The sequence below is a fragment of the Artemia franciscana genome, chromosome 1, assembly GCF_032884065.1.
Source record: "Artemia franciscana chromosome 1, ASM3288406v1, whole genome shotgun sequence".
Lineage (NCBI taxonomy): Eukaryota > Metazoa > Arthropoda > Branchiopoda > Anostraca > Artemiidae > Artemia > Artemia franciscana.
This window is the reverse complement of record NC_088863.1, coordinates 24,590,012-24,605,480: the sequence shown is the minus strand read 5'-3', so window position 1 is coordinate 24,605,480 and position 15,469 is coordinate 24,590,012. Positions and strand designations below refer to the sequence as shown.

Below are 15,469 nucleotides of genomic sequence, written 5' to 3'. Positions count from 1 at the left end.
AGTATCTTTAAATTTAGTTCAGTACCCCCTTGAAACTTCTTTAAGTTCCACCTTAATACCCGGAGTTTTTTTTTTTTTTTTTTTTTGACATGCCCAAGATCAGACAATCCCCTATTCGCAATTATAAATTCTCTATGTTAACAATGGCATAACAAATTGCATAACTTAGAACCCTTTTCCCTAAGGTGACGGGTGGCTTGGTATCACCAAAGTCACAGTTGTTGGTCCTTTCGACTATTTTGAACACAACTTTTTTTTCTAATTTCTATCGTTTTGAGGAAAAGATGTCTTAATATGGTAAGATGGAGAAGCCAGATACCCTAAGGAATTTTGATAATCCCCCTGAACATTCCTTGAAATTCCTAGTTTAATACAGTGAGCCATCCTTGAGATTTTGCTGATACGCCCTTTTGTTTTTTTTTATTTTGCGCATTGTATGGTTTGATTTTGTTCAATATCCCCCTCAGAAATTTCTAAAAGTAATCGCTAGTAAAAGTAATGGCAGTCACAAACAGTTGCAGTCAGAGTCGCAAATACTCGTAGTTGCAATTGCAGTCACGGTACTAGTTGCAGCATTAGTGGCCCTGAAAGTTCCAAGTTAATGCCTTTACGCGTTCTGAAGATATTGCAGATTCACATTTATAATGTCACTTACGAGAAGTCTAGGCGTAAACTTATAAGAGATCTTCGGCCGGCAAATTTACATGAGTTCCGTGAACAAATAAGTGTAATATCGTGGGAGAAAGTGTATGAAGAACCGGATCCCTCGCGTGCCCTCGACAACTTTCTTGGTATAATTAATCCGATATTTGAGTCTGCTTGCCCCTTGAAACTTACTAGGAAAAAAGAACGAGATATCCCCCGAAAACCCTGGATTGATGATGAAGTTGTTGAAGCTATAAATGCTCGTAACGCTTGCTTCTTTAAAAGTTTAAATGACTCATCTGAAGAAAGTAAAAATGAATATATTCGTCAACGAAATTTAGTGAATAAGTTAAGACGTTCAAAAAAAAAAATTGCATCGAAAAATTTAATGAACAAAAAGGGCACTTGGCAGACCATTAACGGCGTGATTAAAGGCACAGGTAAACATTATGGCCTCATAAATGCTATCACTGACGAGGGTGTTACAGTCACTGATAAGCAGCAGATTGCTGACGAGTTTGGTAAATTCTTCTCTGGTATTGGAAGCAGAATCAGGGAAGACACTTCTCACGGAGACCCAGCGAAAAGTGACACGCTCTTTGAAGATAATCGAGGTGAACATCATAAATTTCAATTTGAAAAAGCGTCAATTGAAGAATTAACAAAAATTGTGAAGAATTTAAAGTCAAATAATGCTGGTATTGACGGTTTGAATCTGAAACCATTCAAAGTAGTTTCAGTGTATCTACTACCATGTCTTCTCTACCTCGTTAACCTGTCACTTGAAGTTGGCCAATTCCCTGAAGCGCTTAAGCAAGCAAAGGTCCTACCACTGTTCAAATCAGGCAATAAGCAAGATATGACGAACTATCGACCTATAAGCTTGTTAACACTATTCTCAAAGATATACGAGAAAATAGTACATCGACAGCTGTATGAATATTTAGACAAGCTCAGAATATTAAGTGAGTCACAGTTCGGTTTCAGAACTAAACATTCAACTGTTCATGTGGCATACCATCTAATGCAGTGCGTTAATAGTGCCCTAGAAAGGAATCTTATCCCTCTTACTGTGTTCATAGATTTTAAAAAAGCATTTGATACCGTTGATTTTAATCTTTTATTAAGTAGGCTAGCTTGTTTGGGAGTCCGTGAGAAGTGTTTGGATTGGTTTAGGTCTTACTTGCATGGTATGTCCATCAAAGTTATGATAGATGATGTGGTAAGGAAACCCTTCAATGTGAATTGTGGAGTACCCCAAGGTTCGGTATTAGGACCTTTACTGTTTCTTATATACGTGGATACAATGTGTTTTTACATTCCTGGTGCCGTAGTTACATCTTCGCAGATGGCGCAGCGCTTACAGTGATTGGGGAATCTGTCGAAGATCTTATAGAGATAACTAATGTAACTTTGGAGAATTTATCTCAGTTCACAAAGCATAGTTTTCTTGCAGTGAATACTGAGAAGACTAATTATATGATGCTTAGTCGTATTGGTAAAGTTGTAAATAACTGTTATAATATTCTTTTAGAAGGTGTTTCCATAAGTCAGGTTTTTCAATGTAGATATCTAGGATTTTATTTTGATGTAAATTTTAGCTTGATTCCTGAAAGCAATTTATTATTGAATTGTCCATCCTTATTTAGTGTATGGTTGTTCATTGTATGCAAGCAATTTTTCTAGTCATGTAAAAAGGGTCCAGATTATGCAGAATAAGGCAATTAGAAGTTTGGGTGAGTATCTTGCGTGTGGCAGTACTAGAGATTATTTTAGAGATTTAGATATTTTGAATATTTATTTTATTAAATCTCAACAGATTTTAATTTTTGTATACCAGGTTTTAAATGGATTGTCTCCTCAATATTTTAGAAGTTTTTATCGATATAATTCAAATTATCACGATTATTATACTAGGAGCTCTGATCAGCTGACTAGTGAAATCAGGCATACAACGCGATCTGGGTTTATGATTAAATTTGTAGGTGTTGTTATTTGGAACTCAATTCCAGAGAGTGTTAGGTGTTCTGAAAACCTTATGTTATTTAAAGTAAGAACAAAAAATTATTTTTCGAATAAGTTATAAATTATATTGGTTAAATATTTATCCCTTTTTTTTCTTTCTTTTTTTTATGATGAGAGATGGCTGTTTAGAGATTGTATAGTGTTTCGTCTGTTTTTTTTGTTTTTTTTTTTGCGTATTTCTTTGATTTTGAATGAATAGTTATCATTTATTTGTTGTAGTTTTGCTGCTGAACTGGGACATTTTAGGTCCCTAAATTGAGCAGCATATTATTGATTGTAAGTGCAATTTTAGTAATTTTTATTTGATAAAATAAACGCATACCTACCTACCTACCTATGATAACTTAGATAAACTTATTGTTTTTTTTTTATTTAGCCTAACATACCCCTCACCATCCCCTGAGATTTCACCTCAAGATCCTTAACCAACAAAAGTTTTAGGCCTTATAATCTGGGTGGGGGGGGGGGGGGGTAAAATATACCAAAGTTGTTTGAAAATATGAAATAAAAGGGATTTAATTTCAGAAATGAGAATAACTAGGGCGAAGGGGCAGCTGCCCCCTGCCCAGGCTTAGAAGTGCCAATGCCCCTAGCCTTTTCGAACACACTCCGGATCAAATATTTCTCTTCTCAATGATAAATCCCGCATATAAAAAATAGATAAATTGCATAATTTATATTCCTTGATCTGGGGGATATGGGAGGCCTGGTATCCCTGGAGGCTTAATTGTTAGACCTTTTAACAGTTTTAGATAAAATGGATTTTTAAAATTTCTATCTGCGTTAAGAGGGCAACTAAAATAGCAAGAATGGGAGAGGGACTGGTTGAACTTCGATATCTTTCAACATATCTCTCAACATACCTTGAGAATTTCAACTTAAGACCTTCAGCCGTTCCTTAGATATTGTTGTTTCGCCCTTTTGACAACCATCTCACATACAGTGTGCATCGACTTTATTCGGTATCCCCTTAACATTTTCTGAAAGTTTCACCTTAATACCCTCAGTTTTTTGCAGATCCAGGATCAAACATGCCCCTTTTCTCAATTACCAACCCTATTTATAAACAGTGGGCATCCTACATAACTTAGAAACCCTATCCAGAGATTGTGGGGATGGGGGGGGGGTTGTCACCCCCAAAGGAATAGCTATTTAATCTTTAGACTATTTTGAACAATATGGATGTTTAAAAATTTTGATCGAATGTCTTTGGGGGAGGGCAGACAAAAAGGGCAGTTGAGGGGGGCTGGTTACCCTCCTACCGCTTTTCAACATTCCCCTCAACATGTCCTGAAAGTTTCAACTTAATACCATCTAATGTTTTGAAGATACAGCAGGTCTGCCTTTCTGGTAAATAGAGGCACATAGTGTCTTTTAATTTAGTTTAACATACAACTCGACATTCCCCAAAACTTCACCTCAATACCCTTGGCCTGTTCAGACACGCTAAGAAAGAAACATTCCCCCTTTTCCTAACGATAAATCCAGCAAAATGTACAATCTTTATCCGGGGGCCATGAGGCACATGGCATCCCCAGGCTCGGAGACCCAGTATCAAGCACATGCCCTAGTCTCAATAAATAACCTTATATATTAACAATTCGATGCTTGCATAAATTACAGTCCTTGCCCCAGGGGCTATGGGGAGGGGGTTTATGCCAGTCCCAGAGGCACAGTTATTTGACCTTTAGACTATTTTTAACGAAAAGGCTATGTAAAAATCAACTGTTTTTGGAGAAAAAGAGTGTGGAAGGGGGATGGTTTCCCTTTTGATTCTGAAAAAGTGCCTAGAACTTTCAATTTCCAATCGAACGAGCCCCATCCGAAGTTTATGTAATCACCCCTTTCATATGAAGTGGGTCTGGGTAAAAAGTAAATAATAAATAAATAAGAATATATTGAACCTTGTAGCTCTTTACTATAAGCAACGCTAGAGTGTTGTCTCTCATAATGATTGGCCACCCTTATATTGGCACTGCCTCGTATCTATCTAATATCGTATCTAAAATAGTTTATTTATTTGTCATTTGATAAATGATCCTTAAAAAAGCTGTTGTAGGAACTTGATCTTGGATGCAAGTAACTCAATAAATAATCCTCGGGTGCCTTAAATTCTTTTAATGGCGTGCTTCTGTTTTCTTAATGCACGCGTTAATAAATAATTCCCCCATAGTCCAACATATATGACACCCAACTCCTATAATTAGACTTTAATAGGTATAGAAAGCTGGAATGTTCTCCAGCGAAAGTCACCCACCTGGAACAGCTAAGCAAGGCTTATCTCACCGGGAACTGAAAGGCGTTTCCAGGGCAGCCTTAGAAACAACCAAATGCAAAGAGAGCAAACGAAGGCAATTTAACATCTGCTTCTCTACAAAAGTACTTGCAACAAACGTGTCCTCTTACAAAACATGACTCACTCATTTTTATTTGCCTTTGTTTAAAATTAAATTGATAGTTTTTAAAACACGTCTAAACAAAATAAAAAAAATGAACGGTTTTAAGAGGAGTAGATGTACTGAATTTGAGTCTTTCGGAAAATATCAGAACATGGCAGGAGTAATGTTACACCGCTTCTTATTGGTATAGGCTATAATTTCCTCAAAGGGCGCCACTCCTTAAGTGGGAATAGAGTTGACCGCAAGGTCCCCAGTGTTGCAGGTACCTCGAAGGGGTCAAGACAGCTCTTTGCAGAGGCCGTTGTCCTAATTAAATTATCACTCCTCTTTGCATAGCTGCAGGATTGCAAAATTAAGAATCATAGTAGCAATATCGTGCATCTTTGTAAAATAAAAAAAAAAATGCTTGGAAACACTAGGGAGTTCATATCTCCTTATACTTGTCGATATCTGTTTTTTTTTTTTTTTTTTAATTCTTCTCCCTACCTAAGAGTACCAGCAAAGTTTTCAAGGTATTCAAGAACTAATTTTAATTTGCATGCTTGTGGTCACAAATTGGTATGAGCATTAGTTACTTTCAAGGATACCGCCCAAGGCAAATTTCATTTTTGTATTCACAAAAATGAAAATATTTGGACTAAGCTCTGCTCGTTTAAAGTTTTAATGTCGCTCTTTACTTTCATTCAAAAAAAAGATCTGTTTTTTAGCTTAAATTTTGTTCATTTTTATTTAATAGGATATCCTAGATTGCCCTAAATGTGAGGAGGGCTACTACCCCCTCAAACAGGATTCTTTAAATTAAAATTTGTCTTTTGGACAGTATCAATTCGAGAAACAGAACTGAGCTACTTGCAGTTTATTATTGCGAGCTGTTAATTGCGACGAAGACCACACTGCATTTCTATAACAAACAGACGAACCTTAAAAACGATAGGAAAAACTTTCTCAAGACAGTGGAATTCAATTCAGCGAATATTTCGGTCCTTTGTCCAAAGGCCATCTTCAGCACAGCAGCCAAAAAAATATATACATTTATATAAAAACTTATATTAAAATACAAAGTTTAAAACTAGGAATGTTTAAAAAAAACAGTCCTATCATCCTTACTTCAACAAAGTTCAACCAGGACTGATAAATAAAATGATGCAAGATGATAAATTCATTCAGACGAAATAAAATAAAATAGTTAAATGCAAGCTTTCAAAGCTAATCTTGCTTTTTTTAAAGTTAGCCTTAACAGGCCTTTTTGTAACGGGTTCAGTGCTGTTGTAAATTGATTTAGTAAAATATTTTGTTAGATCATTTTTGATTAAATTAAGTGAATATTCCCACAAGTCCCTATTTAAAGAAATGTAGCGCCAATAACGTAGTAGGTTTTATACTTTTACTGTGAAAGAAGGGGATAAGACCCAAACTCTTCTTTGTGGAGATTTTTATTCGTTTGAAGCTGGATTTGCATATTCAATTTAAGTTTTACTCGTTTTAAGATTTATTTACCCATTTATATTAGTAACTATTGTTTGTTTGTTTGATTTATTTATATTAGTACCTGTTGTATTTTTTCTATGATTGTTTATTTCATTTCTGTTTGTTTTGAGTTTCATTTATTCTTTAATAGTAATTTTTGGTTATTTTGAGTTTGAGTTATTGTAGGTTTCTATTTCTTCTGATCTTAAGTTTCATACGGCCTTTACTTTTCTCTAGAAAAATTTTTTTTCTGAAAGTTTTTTGAATTAATTTCTGTTCTTTTTTATTGCCAAAATTTCATGTTTTTCGAAATTTTCTATTTCATAATATTTTTCATTCCAAAATAAATCAACAGTTTTGGTAGGAACTAATAAATTAAACTGAATATTGGATATATAATAATATTAATTGCTTAAAGCTCACCAGCTCAAGATTTTGTCTCACCCAGGCTGGATTTAAGCCTGTGACGCCTCTAGGCTCAAGCATTTTAGTCGCTCCGCTTCCCCAAAACTTCGGGATTAGTGAAAGCCGCAGGGCCTATTGGGCCTATTGGTAAATCCTGGTCGGGTTTCACCACAATTTTCATTTTATTTTCAATTGTTGTAATAAGAACAAAGAAAATATTTGTAATATAATTCCTTATAGTAAAGCGCCAAATACGCAGTAGACCTTATATTTTTACAGTTAGAGAAACAGGCAGTAACCATACTCTTGTCTGTAGTGAAAACGCTATTCAGTAGAAGTACATAACCCCTACTCCCTGAAAATGACCATGGTCTAACAACCAATACTTAATCCAATTCTCACTTGTGTTTGAATTGTGTTCTCCAAGGTATAATAATAAATGAAAAGATAAACTAATTTGCAGAGCTTTATAGCCACTTAAGTAAGAAAATGATAGTTCTAAGTAAGAGAATTGGTTATTTAAGTAAGAGAATGATACTTTTACCGTTTGGGAAACGGGCAGTAGCCATACCTTGTTCGTAGTGAAGGCACCATTCATTAGAAGTACATAACCCCATTTCTTTCCGAAAAAATTTGAGAAAATCTTTCAGAAAGTTTCTTATTAATTTTTGTTTGTTTTTTTATTGCAAAAAGTTTGAAGTTTTTAAAAAACTCCTTATTTCAAAATAAGATTTTTTTTTTCAACATCAAACTTTCATCAAAGTATCAAAACTAATATCAAAGTAACAATATGAAAGTACCAAAATATCAAAGTAAAGAAAGGATCAAAGTTAACAAGGTATCAAAGTAAAATAAAAAAGTATCAAAGTAACAATAATCAACTTGCACAACTTACAGCCCTTACACCGTAAGTCGAAGTTACCACGTAAATCACTAAATCCAAATATCAAAGTAATCAAAGTATCAAAATAACAATAATTAAGCTCCGTAGCTCTGAGCCATTTCCACGGGGCTGGGGGGGAGTCAACCTTGGGAGCATAGTTGTTTGACCTTTGAACTATTTTGAACAAAACGACCATTTCCAAATTATGACTGACTGCCTTTTGGGGAAGTGGGGCGTGGGCTAGTTGGCCATTGATCACTTTTGACTCTTAAAAAAGAACTAGAAGTTTCAATTTCCGATTGAATGAACCCCTTCCAAAGTTAATACGATCACCCCTTCCACAGAACCTTATATTCTTAGAATGTGGCTACTTACAAAAGTTACAATCCTTACCCCAGGGGCTTGGGAAGATTCCTCAGCCCCTAAGTTATAGTAATTTGAATTTTGGAATATTTTGAACGAAATGGCTATCTCAAAACTCCAATTGCTTTTTATGACTCTTAAAAAGTTACCTGGAACATTGAATTCCCAATCAAACAAGCCGTCTCTGATGAAGTTTATACAATCATCCCTTGCATATAACCTTATATGCCCTCGGGGCATAGCTTACGACACTTGCCCCTGGTCTCTGAGGGGATGTTTTGACCTTGGAATATTTGTTAATTTGATCTTTAAACTATTTTGAACGAAATAGCCAACTCAGAATTTTAATTGGATGCATTTGAGGATAAGGGGCCTTTGGAGGGGGCTTAGTTGTCCTCGGATCTCTTTTGACTCTTCAGAAAGACACTAGAAATTATGATTTGTAATCGAATAAGCCCCTTCGAAGTTTATACGACCATCCCTTCCATAAAAACCTCATATGCCCCCAGGGCACATTTTTACAAAACTTGCTTCCAGATTCTGGTGGGGGGGCTGTTTTATCCCTGGAGTTTGGTTATATTATCTTTGTTCTATTTTGAACATAATGGCTACATAAATGATTCGATTGGACACATTTGGGGAAATTAAGGTTGGGAGGGAAGGGGGATTAGTTGCCATCAGATCGCTTTTGACTCTTAAAAGGGGAATTAGAGCTTTCAATTTCTAATCATTACAGTCCTTTACAATGTTTATACGACCATCTCTTCCATAAAAACCTTATATGCCCACCTCAGCATAAGTTACAACCCTTCCCCTGGCTGTGCGGGGGAGGGGGTATGTTGACAACGAAGTTTTGTTATCTTATTGTTGGAGTATTTCGAAAAAACTGGCTATCTCAAAGTTTTCATTTGATGCACTTGGGAAAAAGAGGGTGTTTGTGTCAGGAGGGAGTAGATGCTTTTGTCTCATATAAAGGTAACTAGAACTTTCAATTTCGAATTAATTAAGCCACCTTCGAAGTTGATATGACCACCCCTTGCATAAAAACCTTATACGGCTCTGGGGCAAAACTTAAAACACTTGCCCCCGGGCTCTGGGGGGCTGTGTTGACCCTGGAGTTTTTCATGATTGTAATTTCATGATTGAGAATTTATTCATGATTGATTTGGGAAAAAAACAGCTAGGGGGGGGGGGGGTAGTTGCCCTCGATTCTCTTTTGACTCTAGATGTCCTCCGCTTACTTTTGTCTCATAAAAAGGTAACTAGAACTTGCAATTTCTAATCAAATGAGCCACCTTCGAAGTTCATGCGACCACCCCTTATATAACAACATTATACGCCTCCGGTGCATAGCTTAAAACACTTACCCTCGGGCTCTGAGGTTTGTTTCAACCTGCCCCTGGGCCCTGGGGGGGGGTCGTGTTGACACCGAAGTCTTTCTTATCTGGCCTTTGAACTACTTTTAACAAAATGGCTATCTCAAAATTTTTATCGGATGGGTTTGGAGAAAAAAGGGCGTAGAGGAGCTAGTTAGCCTCGGATCTCTTTTGACTCTTAAAAAGTGAACTAGAGTTTTCAGTTTCCAATCAAATGAGCCCTCTCTTAAGTTTATGCGAGCACCTTTTTCATAAGAAGCATATATGACACATGGACATAACTTACAATGCCTGCCCCCTGGGCCCTGGGAGGGTGCGTCGACACCAGAGCTTTTGTTATCTAACCTTTGAACCATTAAAAAAATTGCTATCTCAAAATTCTTATCGGATAGGTTTTGGGGAAAAAGGGCGGGGAAGGAATAGTTGCCCTCCGATCTCTTTTGACTCTTAAAAACTAAACTAGAACTTTCAATTTCCATTCAAATGAGCCCTCTCTGAGGTTTATACGAGCATCCCTTCGATAAAACCATTTCTACCCAAAAGGCATAACCCCGGACCTTTCGATCCCGGAGCTTTCGTTATATGATCTTTGAACCATTTTAAAATAAAATGGCCATCTCAAAGTTCTTATCGGATACGTTTCAGGAAAATAGGGCATGGAGGGGGTAGGACTAGTTGCCTGTCGATCTCTTTTGACTCTTAAAAAGCAAACACTAACTTTCAATTTCCAATCAAGTGAGCACTCACCGAAGTTTATACGAACATCCCTTCTATAAGAACCATATATGGCCCGATGACATAACTTACAACGCCTGTCTCCCGGTTCGGGGGGTTGTTTTGACCCCAGAGTTTTCTTTCAATGATCTTTGAAATATTTTTAATAAAATTGCTATCTCAAAATTTTGATCAGATGCATTTGGGAAAAAGGGCGTGGGAAGGAGGGGCTATTTGCCCTTTGATTACTTTGACTCTTAAAAAAGGCACTAGAATTCTCGATTTCCAATTGAATGAGCCCCTTCCGAATATTATGCGACGACCCTTTCCATATGAAGTGTCTCTGGGGGAAAAAAATAATAAAACATTGGAGCCGTATGGCCTTTACTATAGGCAACGCAATAGCATTGCCTATGATATTTCTTTGTTCTTCATTTTCGTGTATCATTGCTTCAGACATTTTGTCAATGCCCTTTGCCTTAGCTGCTTGGATTGGTATTGTCACTTTTATTGGTCTAGGTTGTTCATTTTAGTCCCGACATTTACATTTCTCAGGTCGTTATCTTTAACTAGTCTCATTTAAAAGTCCAGTTTGTTCATTTTGAGCTTAAGTTTTTGTCTTGTTTTTTCCTTTTTACTCCTGATTTTGACTTTACGCTAATTTAAGTTTTTGTCCTCTAGATATTATGAAACTGCTGAAAATTACATTTTAAATTTACATCACTAAATATGAATACATGAATTTACACATTTCGTTTTGTTCTATAAATTCTTATGTTCAAAAAATTTAAACTTAAAAAGTTTTGTTCAATAAATTCTTCAAAACTGTTCTAAAATTTAATTTCCTTGTGTCTTCACTTTCAATCAACATAATTGCTTATCTTTCATGATTCATTGTTGATATCAAATAGTTTTTTATAAGTTTCAGCCTGAAAAATGAACTCTCTCCAGAAACAACGCTTACTGTAACTGTTAGGAATATTTCACAAATTCGAAAAAAAATCATTTTCATGGCAGCATTGGGCCTTTTCAAACGCGGAGCCTATTTGGCCCAATCGTTCTAATCACTCTTTTTTCGGGCCTGTTACTACCTCTGAAAATGGGAATCTCAATTTCTAGTTATTTTATAATTTCAAATTATAATTATAATTTTAAATTTAAATATAAATTAAATAAATTTATGCCACAATGGCATAAAAAGCCGCCCTGCTGCGGCAAAATCTCTTAGGCTACTTAAGCATGGCATTAAAACTTTACCTTTTGTTTGAATGAACCATCTTCCGATTTTCTAAGACTATTGATTGAATACAATCTAGCCTTCCATTTCCAAACAAATGTAAGATACTACAATTTTGTACACGGGAGCTTAAAACCTAGTAAAACCTCTGCAATAGAGTTGAGTGATATGCTGAATTTAAAAAATATTTTCATCAAGATCCTTTGCCCCCGTTTTCAGGAATCATACAAATTTTCTCAGGCTCGTAATTTCTGATGATTAACCTTAAACCTTATGAACTTTATATATCTGAAATCACCCTATAAAAATGATTTTTACCCAAAAACTAACATACAGGTTGGTGGAAGTTTTTAGATCCACGCCTTCTCTTCCCTGTAGTAGTTGTTCATATCATCCTATATTTTCGTATCAATTGCACGTTTCTTTTTGTATTTGATTCCCCCTTCTTTCCCTGAAAAAGACTTCATTTGTTTTAAATTTTTCATGATTTAATTTATTTTCTTGAATTATTTAAATCATCTCATTTTCACCCTTTGAAGACTAAGTAAATCCTAATTTTTCGTCTAAAAAGCATATTAAACATAGAAACAACATAAAATTTAGGCGTTATACGTTAAATGTCAATTTTGGACTCCTAAAAGCATTCTGCTAACCGAGCATAAAGTCTTGGGCTAAAATAATATTTTGAAAAATTATCATCATGAACATTATATTAATGAAAGATTATGTGAGAAAGAACAACTATCCTGTTTTCAAACATCCTCGTGGAATTTTCGATAAATGTGTGCTCAATAGAAGTAGTTTTTCTTTCGACAGATGGAACAAATTATTATTAAAAATAAATTTGTGGAATCAATCAAACTTAGCCATCTTAATAAGAAAAAAAAAACAAAATTTCCGCTATTATTTTCTTCTTTTCAAATCGTTTTCCTTTTAAATTTCCATAATGAAAACAGGAAAATTAAACAACAATTATAAGAAGATATGAAAAAAACTAGTATCTTGGCCTTTACGGGAAGGGGTCTGAAGACTGCTCCCCATTCTTAGATAATGGCATTCACTATCATCACTTACTTTAACACCCCTCGTGATGCCTGAATATGGCCGAAGGCAATATTAAAACTTTGCTCATTTAACACAAAAAACTAAAGGCTAAAATATTTCATGCTTAAGCGACATCTATTTTAACTTAAAAATTAAAATTATAGATGACACTACTTCTAAGCCACCAAAACAACTAAAAGCAAAACTAATGCCGTTGAAACAAAGTACCTTGAAAACTAGAAATGAAATCTGATTCTTGAAATTGCTTGAGCAGAAAGTGACAACGATACGTGTCTTACAAAAAAACCCTAGGAATAAGCTTTTAATGTACACAACGTTCGATGTAGACATGCAGTTTTAACACTTAGCGGGTGCCAAGTTCAAAAATAAAGAACTTGCGTGACAAATCAGCAGAAAAAGAGCGAAAAATAATTATCATGGAGCTCATGAATATTTAACTTTATTTATTGCTGTAGCAAAATGCAAACGTTGCCATTAAAGTGGGTTTTAAAGTGGTAAAAAAAAAGAATGGTCAAAATTACTTATTCCCACTAGCTTATATTTGTTCAATTGCAAAACGGTTGCCACATGATACATTTGGCGGTAAAATTGTTTAGTTCAGCGAACTTACAATGGTAAGTTCGGTAAGTTGTGGTTTATGAGAACCACAATAAAATTCTGAGAAAATCCGGTTTTCTAGTATGAATGGACCGAAGATAGAGCCAGGGGGCAAAATGTTTTTATTTTCATATCCTTAGTACTTTGAGAACGAAAAAAAACAACGTATACAAAGTGAAAACTTATATTGTGTCATCATCTATACGCAAAAGAAAAAGACAAACAGAAGAAGGAATTGAGGTATGACACCATGAATGTGAATGTGTATTTGCATTTGCTTAGTGTAGTAGAATCAAACTGTGAACATGTAAAAAAAAGCAGATTTCTATAGAAAAATTAATGATTCAGAAAGTACATATTCTATAGAAAATATCTAGCCTACAACTTTATGATAGTGGCATATATAGAGAGAAGGAAAATCAGAGCCATTATAACGAGGGTGGGCGTATAAACACCTTCCCTCCACCAACCCTTTTAGTATTTCATAATTGACGGCAATTATTTATCAAAACGAGATAAAAGCATGATTAATAGAAAGATAAACATTAGTTGCAAAAAATTGAAGATTTTTTCCAGAAAATTTGTCTGATTTTTTTTAAAAAGGGAAAACATCTCCAAAAAAAGCAAAAAAAAATTCGTTTTTTTCAGAAGAAACATCGTCGATGCATGTATATATGTTTCGTTTTTTTCCAAGAGGTGATTGTATCAAACTAAGGGTCCAAGATAATTGGGAGGGAGCTCATTCAAACGTAAATCTAAAGTTCTTTTTCAAGTAACCATAGATTTGGTCGGGGGGAAGACTTGTTTTCTACCATTTTAGGGCATCAAACTACGACTTTCTCCCAAAAAGGACAAATTTGCAATCAATCTAAAATTCTGAGACGCTAATTGGTTTGAAATTATCAATAACTATGTTTTAGTCTTCCCAGTTGCAAAAGAAGTAATGCCACACGGTGGCAGGGTTGGATTCAACCAAGTTGATTCGCTTTATTTGTAATGAAATTAGGCTACGTTTGGTGATCTGTAATTACGTATCTGCTATAATAAGGAGGGAAGGGTGGGGTATTAATTAAGTGGCAGTAGGGTAGATTCCTAAAAAAACTAAATTTTAATGGACAAACTTCTAACTCTTCATGAGGCTTCTAATAAATGTTTAAAGAGGTAGAGGGAGTATGAACTAACTAAAATATTTCTTTATAAAGCTAAATTGTTATATTCCCATATCTACTAGCACAGAGGTAGAAAAGGCGAGGCAGGCCATCATAAGCCCCGGCAGGATATTTGTTTGGGGTGGCAAACACTGCTAGGAACTTAGTTTTCAGCAAATTTGATGGTAATATTTTTTTTCTTTTTCTCGCTGTATGAAGTACTTCAGTCTATTTAAAAAAAATATATGTAATGTATTTACCGATAAAAAAGATTTGAGAGTACTAAAAAAAACTTTTGTTTAATCAGCAAAGGGATGGGAAAAGGGCAGTCCCCCTTATATAAAGAGTAATTTCAATTTATTTTATGTTTTAAGCTTGCTTCTTACTTTAATTGAAAAACTTTTTCTATTTGTGTAATTAAATTTTAAGAAACTGTAAAGTTTTATGAATATAATACTTTTGGTAACGAAGAAAAAAACGATCAATATTTCAGTGATCTCTGTTGGGATTTTGATGGGTAATCGAACAATTCGTGGTAACGAACTGTAAGTAAAGAGCGCCCCAGCTCAATAGCATTTGAAACTCTAAAAGACGAAATTTTGATACCAATAGATATATCATAACAATAGGCTTATTATGCTGATTCCAAATATATAAGTTTCATTTAGCTTAGTTTTACCCATCAAAAGCTACGAACCTGATAAAAATTTGTCTGACTTTTGGAATAAGGTTTGAAGACCCCAAAAAGTCATAAACTTTTATTAAAAATCGCACCATCCGATTCAGTGTATCAAAAAATCCTTCTGTAGAGGTTTGAAGCTCATATCTACAAAAATGTGGAATCTTGTAATTTTTGCCAGAAGAAAGATCACGGATGCGTGTTAATTAGTTTTTTCTTTTTCCCAGGGGTGATCGTATCGACCCAGTGTGTCTAGAACGTCGGGAGAGGGCTTATTCTAAACGAAATTAAAAGTTCTAGTGCCTTTTTAAGTTACCAAAAAGTAGAGCACAACTATGTACCCTCTCGTGTCAATTTTTTCCCAAATCATTCGATCAAAATTTTGAGATAGCCATTTGCTGAAAGGCCTAAGAAATATGTCTTTGGAGATAAAATGACTCCCTGTAGCCCCTGGGGAAAGGTCCCT

At 35.1% G+C, this 15,469-nt stretch overlaps 1 protein-coding gene across 1 annotated transcript; it reads left to right on the top strand.

Moving 5' to 3' along the window:
• Nucleotides 1–601: 601 nt before the first annotated feature.
• Nucleotides 602–2,014, top strand: LOC136026130 (uncharacterized). Its single transcript, XM_065702458.1, has one exon. It carries the CDS (start codon nucleotides 602–604, stop codon nucleotides 2,012–2,014), a length of 1,413 nt encoding a protein of 470 aa, XP_065558530.1.
• The last annotated feature ends 13,455 nt before the right edge of the window (nucleotides 2,015–15,469 follow it).

Bases quoted from the DNA above. Each gene is read 5' to 3' on its own strand.
- LOC136026130 (XM_065702458.1), top strand. From the start codon at position 602: ATGCCTTTACGCGTTCTGAAGATATTGCAGATTCACATTTATAATGTC.